Here is a 25,690-nt window from a genome sequence, read left to right as displayed (position 1 = left end):
GGAGGCGTATCTTCCCCAGTCACATTTTGAGTGCTTCTAACTTGAGGGAATCATCTTCCAGCACTATATCTGACAATATGCTGGTGTTATTCATCGTATTTCAATATCTAATCTAGTGCTGACAGTGTTCCACTGCTACTCATAAGGTTTTCAGTGACCAAATATTCTAAAGTAGTCCATCTCCCATTCTTTCTAGTCTGTTGTGTCTCTAAGTTCAGCTGAAAGTTGTCCACCATGGTTGACCCTGCTGATATTTAAAATACCTGTGGCATAGCTTCTAGAATCACAGAAAACCACAAGCCACCACAGTGCGACACACAAATGATAGATGCTAGATAATAACTAGCATTAATTTTGTGTCAGCTGCTATGCTTTTTAGGGCACTTTAATCTTATTAAATCCTTCCAACAATACATGATGTAGGTGCTGTTTTATCTCCATATTATATATAGAAAAACTGAAGTATAAGTAGTCAAAGTTCATTCAGATAGTACATGTTGGTTTTGAATCCACATGTGCTAACTCCAGAGGTCTTAGACATACAAACTAATAAATAATATTGAAAAAATTCATTAATTCAACAGACCTCTGTTGTGTGTCTTCATAGGCCAAAGTGACTATGCATTTGCTATAGTACAGATATAGAGAATTATTTACATGGTTTTCAAAAGGTTTTAATGAAAGGACATTCTTAAGCAAGAAAAAACATCAAATTATATGATTGTTGTTCTTAAGCTGCAAGTTTAATGACAGCCCTTCTACAGTGAAACCTGGGGGAACTGGAATCCTTGTTTCTCCAGATTTTGAAAGTCTTCTGTCTTTAACAGAGTACAGTATTACCATTTGTCTACTGCTTGTTTCTGTGAAAGATATTTGAGTTTTCCTTCTCTGACAGGTTTCTCCCTTAAACAGGTTCCATTGTTTGCCAGTTTTACTACATTTGGTACTAAGAGTCTACAGAACCTCATCTAATGAAAAATTCAGTGTAAGGAACTGTAGTTACCCAGTACTGTAATAAATGTTATGATATTAAGTATATAACTGCTTGTCCTATTCATTTAGGTTGCACTATTTACTGTAAAGTGACTCATCCTCATTTTGTAATTCAATTCTGTTGTATCTCAATAGTCATGGTTGAGATTGAATTTACAGAAGGTTATTGGATTTGAATATTTTTCCATAGTTATTCTACAAGTTTTCCGTGCCATCTGCTGCATAAACAACAGATTCAGTATTGTTTGGTTTTGTCTCAACAGAATGAAAATCTAGCTACAGATAGTGATGAATATAATCACACTTTTTTAGTTCCCATTTCACATATTTATTTTAGGCAATTAGGATCATTGTTGTTAGTTTTTTGAAGGAAACATTGTGTTTCCTCAAATTAATCACCACGTCTGCATTGTATTTATTAATGGTGTTTGATAACTAATCTACTTGCCTAAATAGTTTATTTTGAAAAGTGTACCACTGAAGCATTTTTATATCATAAACTCTAATAAGAAGAGTTAGAATAACCATTTCCCAGAGATATGATTAGTATCACAAGAGAACCTACAAAAGTGACCTTATTAGTAAACCTGTTTGATCAGTTCCAAGGCACTGCTAGTGGGTTTGAACCACCAAATTTGTGGTTAGCATTCCAGTGTTTACTCTACAACACCACACCAGGACTCCTAATAGACACATAGCTTGTGATAAGCACTATGCTAGAAGAATATGCAAAATAATAGGAGAGTACACCAGAGACCATTCAATTGGAAAGTTAAGAGAAAGTTCCACAGAAGACTTCCAAGAAGAGCTGATGCTAACCTGACAATCAACTGCTCAATAATTTCCACCACTTGTCTATCAGTGTGTCATAAGGTGGTGGCTTGCCTATTGCTGTGATGCTGGAAGCTATGCCACCAGTGTTTTAAATACTAGTAGAATATACTGGTAATGGGCAGGTCTCAGCTCAGCTTCCAGACTAATTCAGACTAGAAAGATGGAGAGGCTGACTACTTTTGAATGTTTAGCCACTGAAAATCTTATGAATAGCAGTTGATTGGCAGGTTAGCATCAGCCTTTCTAGGAAGTCTTCTGCAGAATGGTTCAATAGCACCAGAATATGGAAACATAATGAAGAGCACCAGAATATTGTCAGATATACTGCCAGAACATGAGCGCCTCAGTTTGGAAGGCATTCAAAATGTAACTGGGGAAAAACTGCCTCCTCAAGGTAGTTAACTGTGATGAGAATAATGGAGTAAAGCTTTCAGGACCTTCATTTGGTGATGGGACACAACTCAAAATGAGGAGACACAGCTGTAACATCTTTAATAATTGGAACATGGAAAGTATGAAGTATGAGTCTAGGAAAATTGAAGTTGTCAAAAATAAATGGAACACTTAAACATCAATATCCTAGGCATTAGACAGCTGAAATAGACTGGTATTAGATATTTTGAATCTGACAATAATTTGGCTTACTATATCACGAATGACTAGTTGAAGAGGAATGATGCTTCATTCATAATCAAAAAGAACATTTCAAGAGCTATTCTAAAGTATAATGCTGTCATTGATAAGATAATATCCATACACATTCACTAAAGCCAGTGATGATGAAATTGAAGAATTCTACTAACTTCTTCATTTTGCTTTCTTCAAATATGACGTTGTTGATGTCATCAGTATATGATACATCAAATCTGTGGTTGAGGTATTTATAAATTCAGGTGGGATATGTTTAAAGTCAAGGAGCTCTGGGGAGCATAGAGGTTATGAGATGGGCTCCTAAAATCCAGGTCAGAAGTTTGAATGTTCCATGGAAGAAAGAAGAAGCTTTCTGTAAAGACATATAGCCTCGGAAACCCAAAATTCATCAGTCTGGAACTGATCAAACATGCAATCAAGATGTATTGATATTTACTGGTGATTACAATGTGAAGGTCGAAAACAAAGAGTAGTTGGAACATATGGATCAGTGACAACTGATGCTAGAGATCATATGATGGAATTTTGTAAGACAAATGACTTGTTCATTGTAAATACATTTTTTAAGCAACAGAAAAGTTGAATAAACTTGTGGACCTCACCAGATGAAATACACAGAAATCAAATTTGCTACATTTGTGGGAAGAGACAATGGAAAAGTTCCATATCATCAGCTAAAACAAGGTCAGGGGAAGACTGTGGAACAAGCCATCAATTATTCATACGCAAGTTCAGGCTAAAGCAGAAGAAAATTGAAACAAATCCACGAGAGCCAAAATTTGACCTTAAATATGGTGGTGGTAGTGTGCCATGGAGTCAGTTCTGACTCATAGTGACCTTGCATAGGGTTTCCAAGGCTGGAAAGCCTCCTTTTTCTTTGATGGAACAACTGATAGTTTCGAACTTCTGACCTTAAGGTTAAAAGCCCAACTGATAACCACTGAACTACCAGAGCTCCTTGATTTTGAACATATCCCACCTCAAGAACAGATCTGATGCATCATACACTGATGACATCAAGAACATCATGTTGGAAGAAAGCAAAATGTCAATAAGAAGACAAGAAGGAAAAGACCAAAATGGATGTCAGAAGAATCTTTGAAATTTGTTCACCAGCACAGAGATGCTAAAGCAAATGGAAGAAATGATGACGTAAAAGAGCTGAATAGAAAATTTCAAAGGACAGCTTGAGAAGACAAAGTCAATTAGTATTTTAAAAAGTGTGTAAAGGCCTGGATTTAGAAAACAAAAAGTGAAAAACATGCTTAGCAAACATGCACATTTAAATAACAGAAGAATTAATTCAAACCTCAACTTGAAAGTGTGAAGGATTTTATGAGCAACATATTGAATGATGCAGAAAGTATCCAAAAAAGAAGGAATACATAAAGCCTCTCTACAAAAAGAAATGGACAATTTTCAACCATTTCAAAAGATAGGATATAATCATGATCTAAAGATACTCAAGGAAGAAATTCAATATGCACTGAAGGCACTGGCTAAAAACAAGGATCTTGAAATTGATGGACTAACACGTAGAATATTTTCAACAAAATGATGCAGCACTGAAGGCACTCATTCATCTATGCCAAGAAATCAACAGCCACCTGGTCAGTTGATTGGAAGAAATCCATAGCTTTTTGGAGCTCCGATTCCAAAAAGAAGTGAGCTAATGGAATGTGGAAATCATCAGACAATATCATTAATAACACATACAAATAAAATTTTGTTTAAAAATATTTCAACAACAACTGCCAACAGTATATTGACAGGGAACTGCCAGAGTTTCAAGCTGAATTCAGATGAGAGTGTGAAATGATGGACCTTGTTAATGTCAGATGGATCTCAGCTGAAATTAAAGAATTCCAGAAAGATGTTTACCAGTGCTTTTTGACTATGCAAAGACTTTTGATTATGTGAATCGTGACAAGCTATGGACAACATTGCAGAGAATGAGTAATCAGGAACACTTACTTGTGTTCATGACAGACCAAGAGGTAATTGTTGAAACAGAACAAGGGAAACACTGAATGGTTTAAAATCAGGAAAGATGTGTGCCAAGGTTGTATTATTTCATCATACTTATTCAATCTTTGTGATAAGCAAATAATCTGAGAAGCTGGATTATATGAAGAAGAGTGTGGCATCAGGATTGGAGGAAGACTCATAAACAGCCTTCAATATGATATGCAGATGACACAACCTTGTTTGTTGAAAGTGAAGAAGACTTAAAATACCCCCTGATGAAGATCAAAGACCACAGCCTTCAGTATGAGTTGCAACTCAATGTAAAGAAAACAAAAATTCTCACCACTGGACCAATAAATAAAGATTGAAATTTTCATAGACTTTGTTTTGCTTGAAATTACTATCAATACTCATGGAAGTAGGAGTCAGTTTTCAGCTAATTAAAGCCTATAATCAATATTAAATATAAAAATCTAATGATACGTATGTTTTAAAATAATGCAATTGAATAACGTAACATTTTGCGTTTTATAACTATGTTGAAGTCTTGGTGTGGTACTGCAAGATAATGCAGTGGACCACAAGGTCAGTGTGAACTGCAAGGTCAGTGGTTCAGATCCACCAGCTGCTCCTTGGAAACCCTATACAATGTGAAGGCTGGAACTATTGCCTTGGCAGGCCAGACATATAGGATTTCCAAGGACCAACTGTGGGTTTGAACTGCTGACATTGTGGTTCACAGTCCAGTGTTGATCTTACAGCACCACTCCAGGTGTCCAAGTAAAAAATACTGTTGTTGCTAAGTGCTATGTATAAGAATGATAAAAATAAGGTTGGATAGGTGATTCAAATGCAGATTATAAAGGGTCTTATGTACTGTGCTAAGGAATTACCACTGACAGAGAAGAGAGATCTGTAAATACATATTTACAATTCAGGTGTGTCACAATGACAGTGTGCAACGACAAATAGCTAGTATTGGATTTCCTTCCTCATTGTGCTAATCTGACACCATTCAGGTTTAGCAATAAGCAGACTTCTTAATCCTTCCCAGCATAAAAGAGTTAAAATTCTCCTGAAGTAAGTTACTTGCTGAGAGGTCCTTGATGAACCTGACCTACTTTCCTCGCAAAGAATATTCTTGTTAAAATGGAATGTTTGTTATCAATTCATGTATTCTTTTCTCAAACTTGGTTGTATTTATTAAAAATTCAGAAATCTGGTGCATGGTAATAAGTCTTTAACAAATAATGAGGGTTTGGAAGAGTACAAAACACAGGTGAGGTTCCATTTGTGCTTTGAATGAGAAAGAATATAAATCACTGTTAGCATGTAGCCACAGTTCAGCTTGCACCAATGAATTCAGACTCAAACACAACTGGATTAGAATATCGAAATAATTAGGAATTATACTCATATTTACAGCACTGAAATATTACTACTACTGATGAAATATGACTCAGTCAAGGAAATATGTGTATCTAGTTAAAATTATGTCCATTTTGAAAAAGGGTTCAATAGCTTTTATGTATTTGTACTAGAGGCTTGTAACAGTTCATTTAGTAATGTCATGTACCACTGAACCTAATTAATCAGTCAGTTGAAGGTCTTATTTATAGAAAATAATTGCTATGTTCTGATGATAATTCCACACAATAAAACAGTAGATTAATGTTTTTGTTATTAAATTGCTCACCCCTCATTTATGCAATGAAGGGTCAAAGTAAGCAAAAAATGCAAGCTGAATTGGAAATAAATGATTAAAGAGTGTCTAGAAAGGAGACTATTTGCAGAAATGTATGCACAGTTTTAAATCTAGAAAACAAAAGTGTTGCCAAATATATTGCTGTCTCATTTGGGGCATGAGGTTACATTTTCAAAACATCCATTTTTCTGTAAAAAGGATCATTGCAAGGCTGATCATGATTCTAGACTAGATGCCTTATATAGATCATCTATCTTGATTCTTAATCCATGAGCAGAACAAACATGTCACTTCCCTCATGAATAATCAGCCTATATTTTATCCAGTGAACATTAAATACCATCAACTGAAATTTAAGTGGGTATGTATGGTTGTTTCATGCTTTAGAATATTTCAAGAAGATGGAATCTCTATCAGCACCCTTCATGAATATGAAAGAGAGGAGCTTTATGTCTATACCTTCATTGATTGGATGCTGACATATTATTAATATTTATTGAGTGTCTGCTATGCATTAGGTACTTATCATGTGCTGCCATTGGCTGCCTCATTCACACTTGGGAGAGATACTATCATTGCCTTAGGAAGGTGAACAAACTGCATTTCACAGAGATTTGGTGATTTTTCCAAAGTGACATGCTCACAAATACAAAAATGATCAATTCTTGGTTTTAAGTTCAAACACCATCTTCCCCTGTCTTCTGTATATCCTTTTTTAGTAGAATTGTGATTTTTTATTCCTATATGAATCAGGGAAAGAAGACTTCACTGCTCTTCATTCTGGAGATAAGGATTTTTTTCCAGTTTCGCATTGCTTTACCTCTTAATGGAAGGTTTACATCTCTGATTTCCCAAAGTCAAACTGGCCAAACAATTGTAGATTATTGTGTTGTTGTTGTTAGGTGCCATCGAATCGGTACTGACTCATAGTGACCTTATGCATAGCAGAATGAAACACTGCCTGATCCTGGGCCAACCTCACAATTGTTACCACGCTTGAACCCATTGATGCTGCCACTGTGCCAATTCATCTCATTGGGGGTCTTCCTCTTTTTCTCTGCACCTCCACCTTACCAAACATGGTATCATTCTCCAGCAACTGGTCTCTCCTGACAATATGTCTGAAGTGTGAGAGACAAAGTTTGGCCATCCTGGCCTCCAAGGAGCACTCTAGCTTTACATCTTCCAACACAGATCTTTTGTTCTTTTGGCAGTCCATGGCACATTCAGTAATCTCCTCCAACACCATAACTCAAAAACATCGATTCTTCTCTAGTCTTCGTTATTCACTGTCCTGCTTTCGCATGCATATGAGGTTATTGAAAATACCATGGCTTGGGTCAGGTGCACCCTAGTCCTCAAGCTGACATCTTTGCTCTTCAACACTTTTAAAAAGTCTTGTGCAGCAGATTTGCCTAATGCAATATGTAGCTTGATTTCTTGACTGCTGCTTCTTTGAGTGTTGATAGTTGATCCAAGAAGATTAAAGTCCTTGGCAACTTCAATCTTTTCTCCATTGATAAGAATATTGTTTATTGGTCTAGTGGTGAAGATTTTTGTTTTCTTTACATTGAGATGCAATCCATACCAAAGGCTGTGCTCTTTGATCTTCATCAGTAAATGTTTTAAGCCCTCTTCACTTTCAGCAAGCAAGGTGTATCATCTGCATATTGCAGGTTGTTAATGAGTCTTTCTCCAATCCTGATGCTTCTTTTTCTCCATAGAACCCAACGTGTTGGATTATTTGCTCAACATACATTGTTAATTATCTCTCAGTTTATAAATATAGTTAGAAATTTATCTTTCTTTAGTGCATTTAGGTTGTCATTTAATTTGGATAAACACAAATTGATATTTATATACAAACATGGCTGCTCTAAACAGTTCTGGAAAACTGTTGCTAGAATCCAATAAATCAATTGATTGATAAATAAAGTAATAAAATTGTAAAATATTTTAAACTATGCAATCTTGATTAGAGCTATATTATAGTATCTAAAACATTGTTCTTTTCTCTTGTTAAAGTTTTGTTAAAACTACTGATATTAAGCACAACAAAGGGTAAATAGTTTTATATAGAAACATACACACACACACACACAAACTAACATAAAATGTAAAACAAAACCCATTGCCATTGAATTAATTCCAACTCACAGTGACTGGATAGGGTTTCTGATATTATAGATCTTTACAGGAACAGAAATTCTTTTCTCATCATTCTCTTGTAAAAACACTATAATCATTAGTATTTTTTAACAGAAACACAAAATGATCAATATATCTTTATTCTTGAATAAAATATTTTAAGAAGCTATCATGTCTTATTATCTATTTTGATAATTTCTGTACTTGTTGTTGTTAAGTGCCATTGAGTCAATTCCGACCCATAGAGACTATGTTTAGGGTTTCCAAGGAGCAGCTAGTGAGCTTGAACTTCCAACCTTGCAGTTCAAACGGCTTTGCAGTCTGGTGCATTAACCCACAGTGCCACATCAGGATTCCTAGAATATATAAAATAAATGTTATGCAGGAAAACAAGAATTTGGTATTTATTTTCACATTTCAGATTTAGACTTATTTTTTATTTACTAACAATGCAATAATAGTAAATTCTTAACAAAACAAAGATCTGAAAAGTCGATTTGCATTGTTGAATTCTTTTGTTGTCTTCAGAATAAAGGCCAAGTTCTAAACAGAAAAAAAAGGCTTAATTAAAAAGTGAAATGTGTAAAATATACACATATAATGGTCGCTGAACTGATTTGATGGCACTAACAACAACAACAAATGTAGCTAATAATTTTATATTTAAACCTCTTATTTATTACCACAATATTGATACATGATTTTAGTTCTAAATAGATGAGATTATTTAAGGATTTTGGGTTATATATGAATTCACCAATAATTAGCATCTACATGCAGTATATATTTTCTTTGTAATGCCTTTTCCTTATAACTAAATGTATCATGTTTGTGTTTTATACCCATTTTTAAAAAATTCCTCCCTGTGATTCCTATTTCCATTCTATGCACCTTTCCTTCTCTTCTCAAATGTGTCCTTAGATAAATGTTACCTTTTTGATTTTTAATGATTAACTATTCCATGGTGAGAATACCTTACTAGTGTTGCTGCCCCCCACTATATACCTATCCACTGTTTGTCTGAAAATTGGGTCATGAAGGTTAGTTCCTTTGTAGACATGAAGAGTGGTCAACAGCCATAGTTTCAAGTCCCTCCAGTCTCTTTCTGACTACTAGTTCCATTTGTGTTTTTTTTTAATAATTTTGAGTTTTGTCCCACATTTTCTCCCCTCTACCCTGGACCTTCTATTGTGATCCCTTTCAGAGAACTTATTAGTGGTTGTTGTTGTTGTTGTTAAGTGCTGTTGAGTCAATTCCGACCCATAGCGACCCTGTATAGGGTTTCCAAAGAGCACCTGGTGAGCTTGAACTACCAACCTTGCAGTTCAAACAGCTTTGCAGTCTGACGTATTTACACACAGTGCCACTAGGCACTGTTTAGTTCTTCTGGACTCAGTAATGGATGCTGATATTCACAGTGCCCGTTAGTCCAGAGGACTAACTGATTCCAAGCACATTTAATTATCATCACTCTTCTTTCTTCTACAGATAGAGAGACCAATAGTTGCACCTTAGATGGCCACTCATGAGCTTTTAAGATCCTACTCACAGTAGGATGTGGATCATTGTCTTGTGGACATGTTTGTTGTGCTCATGGATTAAGAATCAAGATAGATGATCTACGTAAGGCATCTAGGCTAGAATCATGATCAGCCTTGCATTGGACTGCTCACCAGAAGATTAGCAGTTCAAACCCACCAGGTGCTCCTCAGAAATCCTCTACAGGGTCACTTTGAGTCAGAACCAACTCAATGGCCCTTAACAACAACTACCAATTTACTTATGTATCTTAACCGTTCCAGTTCATGGCTACCTCATGTGTTAGTAGAGTCAAATCATGCTCCATAGAGTTTTCAATAACTGATTTTTAAAAAATAGATAACCAAGTTTTTTTTGTCCAAAGTGACTCTGGGTGAACTCCAGCCCCCTAGTTTGTAGTTGTCAAACCAGTACATTAACTGAGTCTACACCACCCAGGGCCTCCTTTGGTACATTTTACTAGTTTAGTCATTGCTTTGTGACCTACATAGTGACAGGTTTTATATTTTCTGTTCATTGCTATACTCCTAGTACTTAGAATAATGTTTAATACACAGCAGGTGTTCAATAGTTTTTATTAGATAAAAGGAAAGAAAGTAAGTAAAATAGCCACAATATTAATCTATTCTAACTTACATTACATTTTTATTACAGCATATCAAAATTATATTTTAACGTATGCTAATGTATCCATTCCTCTTTGCATCCCCAAATGGTACCATTACTCAATGAATGGTCATTGAATTATTTAATGATTTAATGTGATCACCACTCTTTAAGGATGTAAGAGGCAAAGGTTGTGACCCTCAGTCATGTGAGAAGTAGAAGAGGAGAACAATGAGTTCACAATTTCGTACTTTAAGGCCAAGCCTCAGACTATCTGGCATAGTTAGAAACACATTGTCTACATCCTAGCCCATAAATGAGTAGCTTAAGCCAATGGAAGACGTTAGGAGGCAAATGAGTTGAAGAGAAAACTTCAAAAGGCAGCTCAAGAAGACAAAGTCAAATATTATGAAATGTGCAAAGACCTGGAGTTAGTAAAACAAAAGGAAAGAACACACTCAGCACTCCTCAAATGAAAAGAACTGAAGAAAAAATTCAGACTTGGTTTCAATACTGAAGGCTTTTATGGGTGTGGTATGGTGTGGTGCTATAGGTTAATTCGCTAGACTACAAAGTAAGTTCGAACTGCAAGGTTGGTGGTTCAAGCTCACCAGTGGCTCCTTGAAACCCTCTACAGGGTCGCTATGGGTCAGAACAGACTCGACGGCACTTAACAACAACAACAACATGGGCAAAATATAAAGTTCTATAGGAAGATTGAAAAGAAAATGGAAGGAATACACAGAATGATTGTACCAAAAAGAACTGATCATGCACAAAAATTTCAAGAGGTCACATACGATCAAGAACAGTGTCACTGAAGGAAAGGAAGGAGTCCAAGCTGCACAGAAGGCATTGTTGAAAAACAAGGTTCCAGGAATTGAGAGAATAGAAATATAAATGTTTCAACAAACTGATACAGGTTTGAGGCCTTCACTTATCCATTCCGAAAAAAAATTGAAGACAGCTACCTGACCAACAGATTGGAAGAGAATCATGTTTGTGCCCATTCAAAGAAAGGTGATCCAACTGAATTAGGAAATCATCAAACAATATCTTTAAGATTACATGAAACTAAAATCCAGTTGAAGATACTGTAAAAATGATTGCAGCAGTATATCTGTAAGGAGCTGCCAAAATTCAAGCCAAACTCAGAATAGGATGTGAAACAAGAGACATCATTACTGATGTGAAACGGATCTTGACTAAAAGTTGATAATACCAGAAAATGTTTACTTGTGTTTTATTGGCTATTAAAAGACATTTGGCCATGTGGAACATAACAAATTGTGGCTAATGTAGTAAAGAATGGGTATTTCAGAAGACTTAATTGTGCGCTCATGACCAACCTGTACCTAGATCAAGAGACAATTGTTTGAACAGAACATGGTGATAAAATCAGGAAAGATTTGTGCCAGGGTTATATCCTTTCACTATATTTATTCAATCTATGCTGAGCAAATAATCTGAGAAATTGGATTATATGAAAAAGAATTGGACAATATCTTTACTATCACATGCAGGTAAAATTTTGCTGACAATAATTCAAAAACGGCTGCAACCATACATTGACAGAGAACTGCCAGGGATTCAAGCCAGATTCAGACGAGGATGTAGAATAAGAGATATCATTGCTAATGTCAGATGGATCTTAGCTGAAAGTAGAGAATATCAGAAGGGTGTTTACCTGTGCTCTATTGACTACTCAAAGGCTTTCAACTGTGTAGATCATGATAAACTATGGACAACATTGCAGAGAATGAATATTCTGGAACACTTACTATGAGGAATCTGTACGTAAACCAAGAAGCAGTTGTTTGAACAGAACAAGGGAACACTGCATGGTTTAAAATTAGGAAAAGTGTGTGCCAGGTTTGTAGCCTTTCATCATACTTATTCAGTCTGTATCCTGAACACATAACTCAAGAAGCTGGATTATATGGAGACTAGCGTGGTATCGTAGTGGTTACAAATTGGGCTGTGAGCTGCAAGGTCAGCAGCTGTTCCGCAGGAGAAAGATGAGGTGTTCTGCTCCCGTAAAGATTTACAGCTTCGGAAACCCTGTACAGGGTCGCTATTAGTTGGAACCGACTCCACTACACACAACAACAACAACAAAGCGTGGTATCAGGATTAGAGGAAGACTCATTAACAACCTGTGTGATGCAGATGATACAACCTTGCTTAAGTGAAGAAGGCTTAAAATACTTACTAATGATGATCAAAGACCATAGACTTTGGTACGTGTTGAAACTCAATGTAAAGAAAACAAAAATCCTCACCATTGGAGTAATAAATAACATCATGATAAATGGAGAAAAGATTGAAGTTGTCAAAGACTTCATTTTGCTCAGGTCAGCCATCAACACTCATGGAATCAGTTGTCAAGAATTCAAACACGTATTGCATTAGACAAATCTGCTGCACAAGACTGCTTTAAAGTATTCAAAGGGATAAAGATGCAAATTTGAGGACTAAGGTTCTCCTGAACCAAGCCATGGTATTTTCAACAAACTCAAATGCAGTGGAAGTTGGACAGTGAATAAGGAAGACCAGAGAAGTATTGATGCATTTGAGTTTTGGTGCTGGTGGAAAATATTAAAAGTTGGAAACTGTGTTGGAAAAAATACAACTTGCGTGTTCCTTGGACACCAGGATGGTCACAGTTCATTTCTCAAACTTTGGACATGTCAGGAGGGACCAGTACCTGGAGAAGGATATCACATTTGGTAAAGTAAAGAGATGGAGAAAAGGAAGAAGACCACCAACCAGATGGGTTGGCACAGTGGCAACCTGATGATGCCTAACAACAACAACGTCTACCTCAGGGATTGCTAAGTGACAAAAAATATTTTAAATCTTATTCGAGTCACCAACCGAACTTTGAGTCTGTAACAACAATTTAGTCTAGGAGATATCCATATACAGAATTGTGAGCTGCCATTTAAAATAAGTGGTAATAACTTAATTGGAGGGTAGAATATGCAAAGGCAACATACAATGTAATCTCGTAATCTGATGACCTGTGTTATACCGTTGACTCTGATAACCTGGAAGGCAGGATTTAAGTCCATGCATCATGTGGCAGAAGGGGAAAATGCTGGAAGTTTGAATGATCAATGATGCTTTTAGAAAGGTTTGCAAGAGATATAAGTAGAAATAACAACTGAGTTATAAGAAGAAATGAAAGGGAATAGAAATTTACAAATGAGACTGTGCCTGGTTTATGCCTTAGTTCTATAATTTAAATTGATAGAGAGTTCAGAGTTTGGGACTTCAAAGAATTGGGAAAGCCAATTGCTTCCGTTTGTTTGTATTCCAATGAGCAGGAGATAATGAGTGTTGCTTAAAGCTGTCCTCAAAACCATCCTGTTAGATTTTGCAACCATATGTGATTCCTAGAGCAATCCTCAGGCTCCCAAGCATCAAACAGCAGGAAGCATGATGTAAAAGTTGTGAAATGTACAATGAAGATATACTATACTGTACCCAATTCAGTTATGGTCACAAAGGGTAAAGAATAAAGAAATGCCTTCCCGTAAATCTGTTTTCAGTCCTAGAATAGAAGTAACATGACCAGATGCCCTAATGATGAAATGTATTTCACTGCTGTTGCAAAGTATCTTTATAATCTCTGCACAGCATGATTTTGTAACTGCTCATGTCCTGGAGTCCTCAATGTTTCTTTCTTCCATTTTTCTGAAGGCAGTTTTTAATTGCAGTTACTTGGTTCAGTTTCGATCCTTTTTATGGGGTGTGTTATCTGGAGGGTAGAGAGACCGAAAGTCCGAAAAATAACTTATTTACAGGTATCCAGACTGCAAAACACCATATCAAGATTGAATGCGCTCTTCATATTTTCCAGAGATCCTGGATTTGAGTTAGTTGTAGTAATAGAAAATAAACTTGAATTTACTCTGCTTTGGAGAAAGTTTTTTTTTTTTTTAATCGAAAAAAGGATGTTCACTCCAATCTGAATAAATAGATGGTAAAACTGGAGAAGACTTCAGGTTGCCCTCCCATCAAATTTATATATCATTTTTTCCACAAGAGAGTCGGATGTGGTCAATAATATATTTCCTAGTCTCCCGTGCACTTGAGTGTGGACATGTACAGAAGTGACACACACATGTGCATATATATTGTTGTTGTTAGATGCCATCAAAGTGGGCCCAAGTCATTGCAACCCTATGCACAACAGAACAAATCACTGCCTGGTCCTGCGGCCGTCCTCACAATCATTGTCAGGCTTAAGCCTATTGTTGCAGCCACTCTGATCATTCACCTTTGGGGTCCTTTTCTTTTCTACTGACACTCTACCATGCATGATGCCTGTTTTCAAGGACTCGTCCTTCCTATAACATATCTTGTTCATTTCTAAGGATTGGTCCTTCCTGACAACACAGTACATGAGACTTCAAAGTCTTGTCATGTTCACTTGTAATTCACCCAAGACAGACTTGTTTGTGCTTGTAGTCCATGGTACTTTCAATATGCTTCTCCAACACCAAATTCAAATGCATGTATTTTTCTTTGGTCTTCCTTATTCACTGTCCAACTTTCACACGAAGATGAGGTGGTTGAAAACACCATGGCTTGAGTCAAGCACACCTTAGTCTTCAAAGTGAAGTCTTTGCTCTTTAACACTTTAAAGTGGTCTTTTGCAGATTTTACCAATGCAACATGTCATTTGATTTCTGACTGCTGCTTCCATGAGTCTTGATTGTGGATCCAAGCAAAGTGAAATACTTGACAACTTCAATTTTCCTCCTTTTATCATGATGTTGTTTATTAGCCCAGTTGTAAGGATTTTTGTTTTCATTATATTGAGTTGTAAACCATGCTGAGTGCTGTATTATTTCATATTCAGCAACAAGTGCTTCAAATTGTCTTCACTTTTAGCAAGCAAGGTTGTGTCATTTGCATATTACAGGTTATAAATAAGCCCTTCTGCAATCCTGATGCCGCATTTTTCTTCATAACATCCAGTCTCTTGGATTATTTTCTTAGCCATACAAATTGAATGCTATCTTCTTTATCTAGAGCTGTTGTAACAGAAATGCCACAGGTGGATCGTTTAACAGAAATTTATTCGCTCACAGTTAGGAGGCTAGAAGTCTAAATTCAGAGTGCTGGCTCTGGAGAAAAGTCCTTTTCTCTTTTCAGCATCAGTAGGATGAGCATTTCACGGATTTCTCCATAGGTCTTGGTATCAGTCTTTTTCTGGATCTAGAAGCTTCACTGTGCAGGGACTCCAGGTCCAAAGGATGCACCCCACTCATGGCTCTTTCTTCTTGGTAGCAGTGGATCCCTCTTTGTTTATTCACTTCTCTTGTCTTTTATATCTCAAAAGACATTGGCTCAAGATACAACCTACTCCTGTATAATGCATCTGACTTTATTGCTGTTGCGACCCTGTATAGAGTGTGAGCAACAGGTGGGTTTCAACTTCTGATGGTGTGGTTCCAAGTCCAGTGCTGATCCTACAGCACACCAGGAGTTCCATTAACAGCATAGAAGTGAGGATTTACAGCACCTTGGATAACTACATTAGCTCAGGGGTGATCACAGCAGGTCAGATTATGGGGTTGATTCTGTTATAATGGATGTCATCATGGAGGTGATAGCTACAGTTTAACTGTTAAGCCACTGAGAAGCAAACGATTTCTTTTTGTTACAGTGACTCTCTGTCCATCTTCCATATTCTTTTGATGCTTTCTACATCATTCAATATTTTGCCCATAGAATCCTTCAATACTGAAAGTCAAGGCTTGAATTTTTTCTTCAGTTCCCTCAGCATGAGAAATGCTATGTGTGTTCATAGATGTAGTTGATTTAGTTCTGTGTAATCCATTAGGTAAATTCATTATGTTTAGTCACCTTTTTTGTTGTTTAAAAAGGTATTTTCAATGAATAAGTCATTGGTCTTACAAAATTCTATCATGAGATCTCCAGCATCATTTCTATCATCAAAGTCATACTTTTCCCACTACTGACCCTTCCTTTTTGTCTTTGACTTTTGCATTCAAATCATTAGTAATTATCAATGCATCTTGATTGCATGTTTGATTATTTCAGCCTGAAGAAGCTGATAGAGTTCTTCAATTTCATCTGTATTAGTTGGTACATACATTTGAATAATAGTGGTATTAACTGGTCTTCCTTGTAGGTGTATGGATATTATCCTAACTCAGATAGCATTGCACTTCATGATACATCTTGGAATGCTTTTCATAATAATGAATGAGGTACTATTCCTCTTGAATTTGGCATTCAAGGCTTAGTAAACTATATTATTGTCCAATTCAAAATGGTCAATACCAGTCCATTTCAGCTCACTAATGCCTAGGGTATTGATCTTTATGTGTTCAATTTTATTTTTTGACAATTGTCAATTTTCCTGGATGTATATTTCATACATTCCAAGTTCTAATTGTGTTTGTATGTTGAAATCTGTTTCTTCTCATTTGAGTTGTGCCCCATCATCAAATGAAGGTCCAGAAAGCTTTGCTCCAATTACATCATTATTGTCAGCTCTACTTTGAGGAGGCAGCCTTTCCTTAGTCGTATTTTGAGTGCCTTCCAACCCAAGTTGCTCATCTTCTATCACTTGATCTGACAATGTTCTGCTACTCTTCATAATGTTTTTATATTGTGACACTATGTCTGACAGTGTTCCACTGTTATTCATGAAGTGTCCAGTGGCTAAACATTTGGAAGTAGTCTGCCTTTCCTTCTTCCTAATCTGTTTGAGTCTGGAAGCTGCACTGTAACTTTCCACCATGGATGATCATGTGGGTTTCAAATCCTGGTGGCATAGCTTCCATCATCACAGCAACACAGCCATCACAATAAGACAAACTGACAGACAAATGGTGCTGAGAAATATTAGGGGGCAAATTGTGCAAATTAGATACAAATTTGAGACTAAGTTTATTGTTGTTATTATTTATTTTCAAAAGTATTTAAGTGTTTAAAAGTATTCAGGTTTTATATACAGTTTACAATATAAGGAAAATGATTTGATGTTGGATTGAACATTTGGTGTGAGACAAAGGAGAACGTATAAACATGAGTTTTCACATGAGCAACACTAATTAATGTTTTGCTATTTATGAAAAGGATAAAATTCAAAAAGTTTGTCTTAGAAGGAACATCAACTTTGTGTAGTTTTAAATATTAAATTTGACACTCAAGTGTAAATGTTATTGTTGTTAAATCTCATCAAGTTGTTTCTAACTCTTAGCAGCCCTGTTTAGGGTTTCTAAGGTTATAGTTCTTTGTAGGAGTAGAAAGCCTCATTTTTCTCCCATGGAGTGGTGGGTGGGCTTGAACCATTGGCCTTGTGATTTGAAGGCCAGTGTGTATCATACAAAGTCACCACTCTCTTCAAAAGTCCATTAGGCAATTGGATATGTGAGACCAGACAGAATGCAGGTGCCAAGACTGGAGATATAATTTGGAACACATCAGAATAAAGAAGGAATTAAAGCCATAAGCTCAGATAGGATTGCTTAGGGAGTGAGTATGAATAGAAAAGAGAAAAATTAGAATACCTGAACTCACATAGTTTCCAGGGCAAAGTGCGTAAGAAAATGAGGTATCAACAGAGAAGAATGAGGAAATAAAGTGACATAAAGGAACCATAGAGATCTCAGAAGGAGATCTTGTTAGAAGGTGCAGGGAATGATCAGTTGTATTAAGTGATGGTAATAGATTGAGTAAAATGAGGACCGACACTTAACCAATGGGTCCGAAAACATTGAGCTCTTGAAGAGAGCTTTTTCCATGGAGCTGTGGGAATAAATAATTTGATTGGAATGTACCCAAAAGCATATAGAATGAGAGAAATATGTAGAATCACTTCTTTTCAATAATTTTATTCTGTAATGGGGCAGAGAAAGAGATAGTGGCTGAAAGGAGATATGACTTTAAAGATACAAGCTATATAGGATGTCTGGATATTAATCAACTTCCTCTTAAAGGGGAAAATATATGCTCTGAATAAAGCAGGGACAATTCTAGTGGAAGAAGACATTAAATTACTTTAGAATAAGAGATACAGAGAGAATGACTTTTTGTCTGAGTTACTGAAATATAGAAACATCTAACAAAAATATTAAGTGAAACGAAAAAAACATGTATATTTTGGAAAGGATAGAGGGTATCGTAAATATCATTTCAGTGGTTGGAAATGAAAATAAAATTGATACATGTTTTTTAAAGTAACTGCATCTAGAGCCATACATGATTGACCAGACTATAATTTTATAAGGCACTTTTTCTTGGAAAAAGATCTTTTATAACTCTTCACTTAATAAATTTTGAAGTATTATATTTGTGTTTTAGGGAAAGTTTGATTTATAAAATTGGAGGATAGAGATAAAAAAGTACTGAAGTGGCATGAGAAAATTGTATCACTCCTTGTTGATAACCGGTATTTTTTCTTACTGAATATTTACTTAGGATTGTGTTTCATGCCTCGAGTTTCCTGGGATAGTAGTACCTTAGCTTACATTTTACCTTCAAAGTCCATGTGAGTTTCTGGGTTGATTCTTCCTGATTGCAGTAACATTGATTGCTGTCTAAATCTGTTGCAGTGTGCCTGAATACTATGACTATGGTCATGGAGTAAGTGAGGATGCCTATGACAGCTACGGTAAGACCATTTCTTTACTAAAATTGTGAAATCAGAACATCCCTCAGTCACTGACAACTCAGAAATTACTTCTATCTTTCTCCCCTCAGTTTTTACAGAAGTTCAGACTAAATTGATTTATGTAATTCCTGGGTAAGATTTGACTTACAGAGCTAGTACCAGAAAATTGGGCAGATCAATTTTTATCAAAACTTCAAAAGCAATTAATCACTATTATATATCAATTTCAATGACAACAGTGAGCATTCTGAATACTGTCTTAACTGTCTTACTGTGTCCATTGTCCCATTCATTGATTGGCAACAATATTGCCTTTTTCTACTCTGATATATATCATCAGAGCAATATACATTTAAAATACTTTAAAGTTTTTAAGGGAAGAAGTTGTGAACTTTAGATTATTTTTTTTCATGTGTAATAGTTCTTGAAAGTCCCTTGGTAGCACAAATAGGTAAGTGTTCAAATACTAACTGAAAGGTTAGCTGTTTGAACCCACCGAGACATTCCTCAGAAGCAAGGCCTGGTATTTTGCTTCCTAAAGTTCACATCCTTGAAAACTCTGTGCACAAGAGGGCACCATAACTCAAAATGGACTCATTACATCTAATAACAACAATAGTTGTTTAAAGTGCAAAAAATGCTTAGCTCATTAGTGTTAATAGTAAATAATCTTTCTGGTATATAAAATTAATTAATTTCCAAACTATATTGCTTAATTAAAATACCATTTAAAGTCGATTGGTATATAGTTCAGTTAAAATTCATTGAATATTTAGAATATGGTAGCAACACACCTCACTTTTGAGTGGTTGTTTTGGTTCTTAAAACACACATGCAATTAGTAGACCATCTTGAAAAATGATGCTAATCTCAATGTGTACAGGAGTGATTTTTATTAAAATAGTCACAAGACCACTCTGTTCTCATTATGTTGTTATTATTAAATGCCCTCAAGTCAGTTCCAACCCATAGCGACGCTGTATAGGGTTGCTAAGAAGCGACTGGTGAGCTTGAACCTCCAAACTTGCAGTCCAGTGCATTAACCCACAATGCCACACCAGGGCTCATTATGTTGTTGTTATGTGGCATCGAGTCAGTTCTGACCCATAGTGACCCTTTATAGAGTTTCCAAGGAGCAGCTGGAGAGCTTGCATTGCCAACCTTGCATTTCAGACTGACTTTGCAGTCCAGCACATTAACCCACAGCACCATGCCAGGACTCCAGGACTCATTAAGGAAACAGTAAAGAAGACAGTGAATGTTGACTGTGTGTTTGAGACTCCACATGATGAAGGTATACTGTCCTCTCACAGTGGAGAAAGGAAGGCACAGATGTCAAGGGGGGAAAGACAGCGTGTCCTTCCTTGGAACCAGCCATCAAGATAATCCCTTTGGGTGGAATATCATTAGGCTAACTTCTGAAGTAGAAATATAAACGACCAACAACATCATTGCCATTCATAAGCTGATTGCATACACACACACACACACACACACACACAAGGGTGAGTCAAAAATTATCCACACATTGGCTGTAAAATTTATTTGAATCAGCTTTTAGAAAAGACAGATAAATCACTTTTCAACATAATCTCTTTGTTTTTCAATACCCTGTCCATCTGTCAACAAGCTTTCATATTCCATTATTAAAAATGTTTTAGGCTGAGCTGTGAGCCACAAATGCATTGCTGTCTTTACTTCTTCATCAGAGGTGAATCTTCATCCTCAAAGGTCTGCTTTCAGGGGGCCAAACAGGTGAAAGTCTGTAGGGAGGTGCTTTAAAACCTCAAAATGAAATTTTTGCAGAGTGTAGACCATGTGGGCAGAGGTGTATGGATGTGCATTTCCATGCAAGATCACAATTCCTTTGGATAGCAGTCTTCTGTGTTGAATCCAAAGTTTAGGCTTCAGCTCTTTAGGGAGTATCTCACTGTAATGAGCACTGTTGATTGCTGAAACTTTGTCCTGATACTGTTCCAATACAGGCCCTTAAGAATCCCATAAAACTGAAAGCATCAATTTTCCAGCTGATGGTTGACTTTTGAACTTTTTCTTGGTTGGCAATTGAGGATGTTTCCATTCCATACTCTGCCTTTTCCTCTCAAGCTCATAGTGATAAGTCCATGTCTTAACAAACAGTAACCATTTTTTTAAAAGAAATTTTTACCTTCCTTTGAGTGTCAGTCCAAACACTTCTGTTTATGCTCTTCCGTGAGTTGTTTCGGTACCTGTCTCACACAAACTTTTCGAAACCAATGTCTGTGGTGGATTATTTCATAGGCACAGCCATGACTGATTTACAATTTGACACATAATCTACTGTCACTTGTCTATTCGACAGAATCATTTCATGTGCACACTCAATGTTGTCATCATTCGTGGATGTGGATGGGCATTTTAATATCACTAGAGCCGCTCCGCGGGAGAAAGATAAGGCTTTCTACTCCCGTAAAGATTTACACCCTCGGAAACCCTGTTACAGGGTCGCTATGGGTCGGAACCGACTCGATGGCACTTAACAACAACAACAACAAGAGTGAGGATAATTTTTTACTCACCCTTGTATATATTTTTATTACATTTTTATAATAAATGGGAATGTTAAGTATTTTATTTGCATTTCATAATGAAACTGAGAAACAAATGTGAAGCCAACATGAGAATATAAATGTTGAGGCTCAATTTCTGTTTTTATATTCTCATCAGTGACGGAAATATTAATAACAGCTACTACCATGCATGGAGTCCTGGTGTGGTCCTGTACAATAAGCAAAGTTCCAATGCATCTGCCATTCCTTGGAAATCCTATGCTAACTTGTTCTCTATGAGTCAGAACTGACTAGACAGCACTTAACAAGAACAACAACACTACTGCACATGGAAAACTTGTTATGACCTGATACTAAACAATTTATGATGAGGATTAGAGATTATAGAAATAATCCTTATTAGACCTTAATGTATGTCTATGTAATCTAATCCCCATTAGAATTCATCAGGTTACACATGCATGACATCATCTATATTTTACAAATGAGGAATTTAAACCCAAAGCTTTAACTAACCTGTCTCAGCCAGTGGTGCAACCAGAATTTGAATTCAAGTGCATTTGATTTGTATTGTTTTTTTTTTCCTTTGGTAGGTGAGTGGGGTCAGGGTTAAGTGGAACCTGAAGATAGATGAAACTTGAGTTGGTTTAAAGTGAAGGAGGCTAAACTTAGTGAAATTTCTCTAAATCTTTCAAAATGCTGCCCTACTATTCTAAGGGAGTAAAGGAATCTTTGATAGTATTTTATAGGAAATTAATTCAAAATGAGCACCACACTCATTCTTTCCCAGAATCCTGCTTTCCAGCACTAGTCAAATTGGCCTCATTCTTTGCTGTTATTGGAGATAGGAATATTCTCCAATACAAACATATTTCCAGAAATTGTTTCATAGAAAAAAAAAATATGGTAATGGACAAGTTTGCACAGACTGGGCTCAGTTAGTAAGTTGCCATAGAAAATACAGTTTTAATTTTGTTCTTTATATATTTTTCACTTATTGAAAGGAAGACATTGAGATATCTTGAGGTATTCAAGAAGGACAATAGTATCCAAATAGGTCCAAAGACACATCAGTAAGACATCCATGCCAGTGGGGAAAGATTACCTGACATCCCAGAATATCCACACCTAAAACTGCAGTTTTGTCTATGCTCATCATATCTGTTGTTCCAAGCACATTTGTAATCAAACAAATCAAGCCACATGCACTGAACTCTTGTTTATGGAGGGTGGCACATTAATAAGACATATCCCTTACTTAATTTGTTTAGCTTTCTGAGTATAGACGTTGCTAGGAGTAGGATACTAGGAATATGCTAGGAGAGAAAATGGCTATGAATTTTTTAATTTTTTTTTCATATTTGCTCCAAGTTGTAAATGATGTGATAAAATAATTATAAAAAGTTCAGAGACCATTTCTCACTTAACAAATATTTACTTAATGACTGACACGTGAAACCCATCATTCTCAATCTTGGAAATGCTGTAGTGAACAGGGTTTTAAAGCTTACATTCTAATAAGAAAATGCTTTATTATTTATAAATCACTTATAAAAAGTAGAATTTCCATCTATAATATCCATTCCTTGTTTGTACCTTTGACATCAATTTGAGGAAAATCACATTTGTGAGATCTCAGTCTTGCATGTGCTGAAATCAATGGTAGGGATAAAATTTATATTTAACTGGGTAGTTGCTGATAACAGACTACACTTCTATTTCTCAGTTCTTTTTATTTTCATGTTAATACCATGTAAGTTAATAGGAAAGTGTGTGTGAATACAAACCACTGCTTCTCAGAACTTCTATTGGAGGCTAGGGCGCTGAAGCCAGGAGCTCAACTCTAACTTTGTGGATCTTCAACTGTTCTTTTTGTCTGGTTTTCCTGCTGCTGTAAGTGTTAGGGTAAAACCATCCATTTTACTTCAAAAGCCATACTTGCCTGTAAGCACTAGTTTTTATTCTGAATCAAATTATAATTTATCAACAAGGAATTCTCTGTACTAGAAAACATTTGATAAATAGTCCTTAATAAAGTAATGTGAAAACTACAGACAAGGATTTGAATATCTGGTCAGAGTGAAGATGATATAAGGTACACAGCAATTTTTGTTTACTAATTTGTATAATTTGTTCTCAATAAATTATAATGAATGAATGCCAAGGACTTCATTCTTCTTGGATCAACTATCAACACTCATGGAAGCAGCAGTCAAGAAATCAAACGATATAGTGTATTAGGCAAATCTGCTGCACAAGACCTTTTTAAAGTGTTGAAGAGCAAAGATGCCAACTTGAGGACTAAGGTGCACCTGGCCCAAGTCATGGTATTTTAAATAACCTCATATGCATGTGAAAGCTAACAGTAAATAAGGAAGACCATAGAAGAATTGATGCTTTTGAGTTATGGTGTTGGAGGAGAATATAGAAAGTGCCATGGGCTGCCAAAAGAACTAATAGATGTGTGTTGAAAGAAGTGCAGCCAGAGTGCTCCTTGGAGGCCAGGGTGACCAAATTTCGTCTCTCATACTTCAGACATATTGTCAGGATGGACCAGTCCCTGGAGAAGAATATCATGTTTGGTAAGGTGGAGGGTCAGAGAAAAAGAGGAAGACCCCCCCCCCCAATGAGATGGATTGGCAGTATGGCAGCATCAATGAGGTCAAGCATGGCAACAATTATAAGGCTGGCCCACAATCTGGGCAGTATATCGTTCTGTTGTACATAGGGTCATTATGCGTCGGTATCAACTTTGGATGGCACCTAACAACAACAACAACATTCTCAACAAAAATAAGTTTTAAAAAATTGTTAAATGTAAACACTTTTATTCAGAGTCCTCAAATACGGTTTTGTGGCCCAATTTGGATCACAAGTGAGCCTGGAGTATTATGGGCAGCAGAATGGGCCTCAGAGCTGCAAGAATCTGAACTCTTGAGTAGTCTCCTTCTATAGCTCCTCTGTGCTGCATACATACGCTGGTTTTCTGTGATATTCCCTGTCATGAAAAGGATTGCAAAACATTAGGTTGATTTCTTTGCCTCAGACTAAGATCCCAACCAAGTGAGTATCTAAATTCTGCTCTGAATAATTATTGTTCTGACATGACTATCAAGAAACAGTTCCCAAACTAAAGTGCATAGAAACTTGACACCTACATTTTTTAAGCAGAGTAAAAGCACTTTAAATATGAGGTGTATTCTTTTTGGTTATTATTATTGTGAATGGAGCAAAGGTTTATAGGCAATATTATCAGTTTTACATTCAACAAATCAAAACTTTGTATCATGTCATGTATATTCTTGAACTAATAATAATGTTGGATAATGGCAGCTAATGTATTCATAATAACTAAAGAAATGATCTTGGTCTAAGTTCATTGTCTGATTTTAACATATATTTGTCTAGATTTGCAACAATTGAGCATATGGACTAATTGATTGATGTTCGTCATAGCAAAACATAAGCCAGTTGAACTACATGTACCATTTAATGACATTGATCATACACTGAATTTTGCAAGCATTCTCACCCTCCTTTTCTTAGGTTTTCCTACCCTATTAGCATATATTCACTGCCCCCTATGGGTTCCTATCTAATCTTTTGAGTTGTAAATTTGACCCCATATATATATTTATTTTCAAAAAGCGTAATGCTTAAGGCAGATACTTGTTACTACTTAAGCTAAACTATCTTTTAGTTTTAAAAAAGATTTCAGCATGTATTTTTATTTTAATGTTTAAACACTATCTTAGAGCAATAGCTAAGGGATCATCTATGATTATTTGAAATTCTATTCTGCATTTCTCCCCTTTGACCAGGATTTGTCTATGGAATCTTTGATAGACATGTTCAGTAATGGCTGTTGTTGTTGTTAGATGCCATCAAGTCGGTACCAACTCATAACTACCCTATGCACAACCGAATGAAACACTGCCCTGTCCTGGGTCAACCTCACTACTGTTGCCACGATTGAACCCATTGATGCTGCCACTTTGCCAATCCATCTCTCTTGGGATCTTCCTCTTTTTCTCTGAC

The 25,690-nt window shown here is 36.2% G+C and overlaps 1 protein-coding gene across 1 annotated transcript in view; it reads left to right on the top strand.

Annotated features, from left to right (window-relative positions):
* Positions 1–25,690, top strand: part of KHDRBS2 (KH domain containing, RNA binding, signal transduction associated 2) — an 864,427-nt gene that overhangs the window by 795,492 nt on the left and 43,245 nt on the right. Inside the window, exon 8 of the mRNA XM_006835744.1 lies at positions 19,045–19,103. Coding sequence (XP_006835807.1) covers positions 19,045–19,103 — 59 coding nt within the window. The remainder of the gene's footprint in view (positions 1–19,044; positions 19,104–25,690) is intronic.

The sequence above is a fragment of the Chrysochloris asiatica genome, unplaced genomic scaffold (assembly GCF_000296735.1).
Source record: "Chrysochloris asiatica unplaced genomic scaffold, ChrAsi1.0 scaffold00019, whole genome shotgun sequence".
Lineage (NCBI taxonomy): Eukaryota > Metazoa > Chordata > Mammalia > Afrosoricida > Chrysochloridae > Chrysochloris > Chrysochloris asiatica.
The sequence above is the reverse complement of the archived record's forward strand: the minus strand, read 5'-3'. Positions and strand labels throughout refer to the sequence as shown.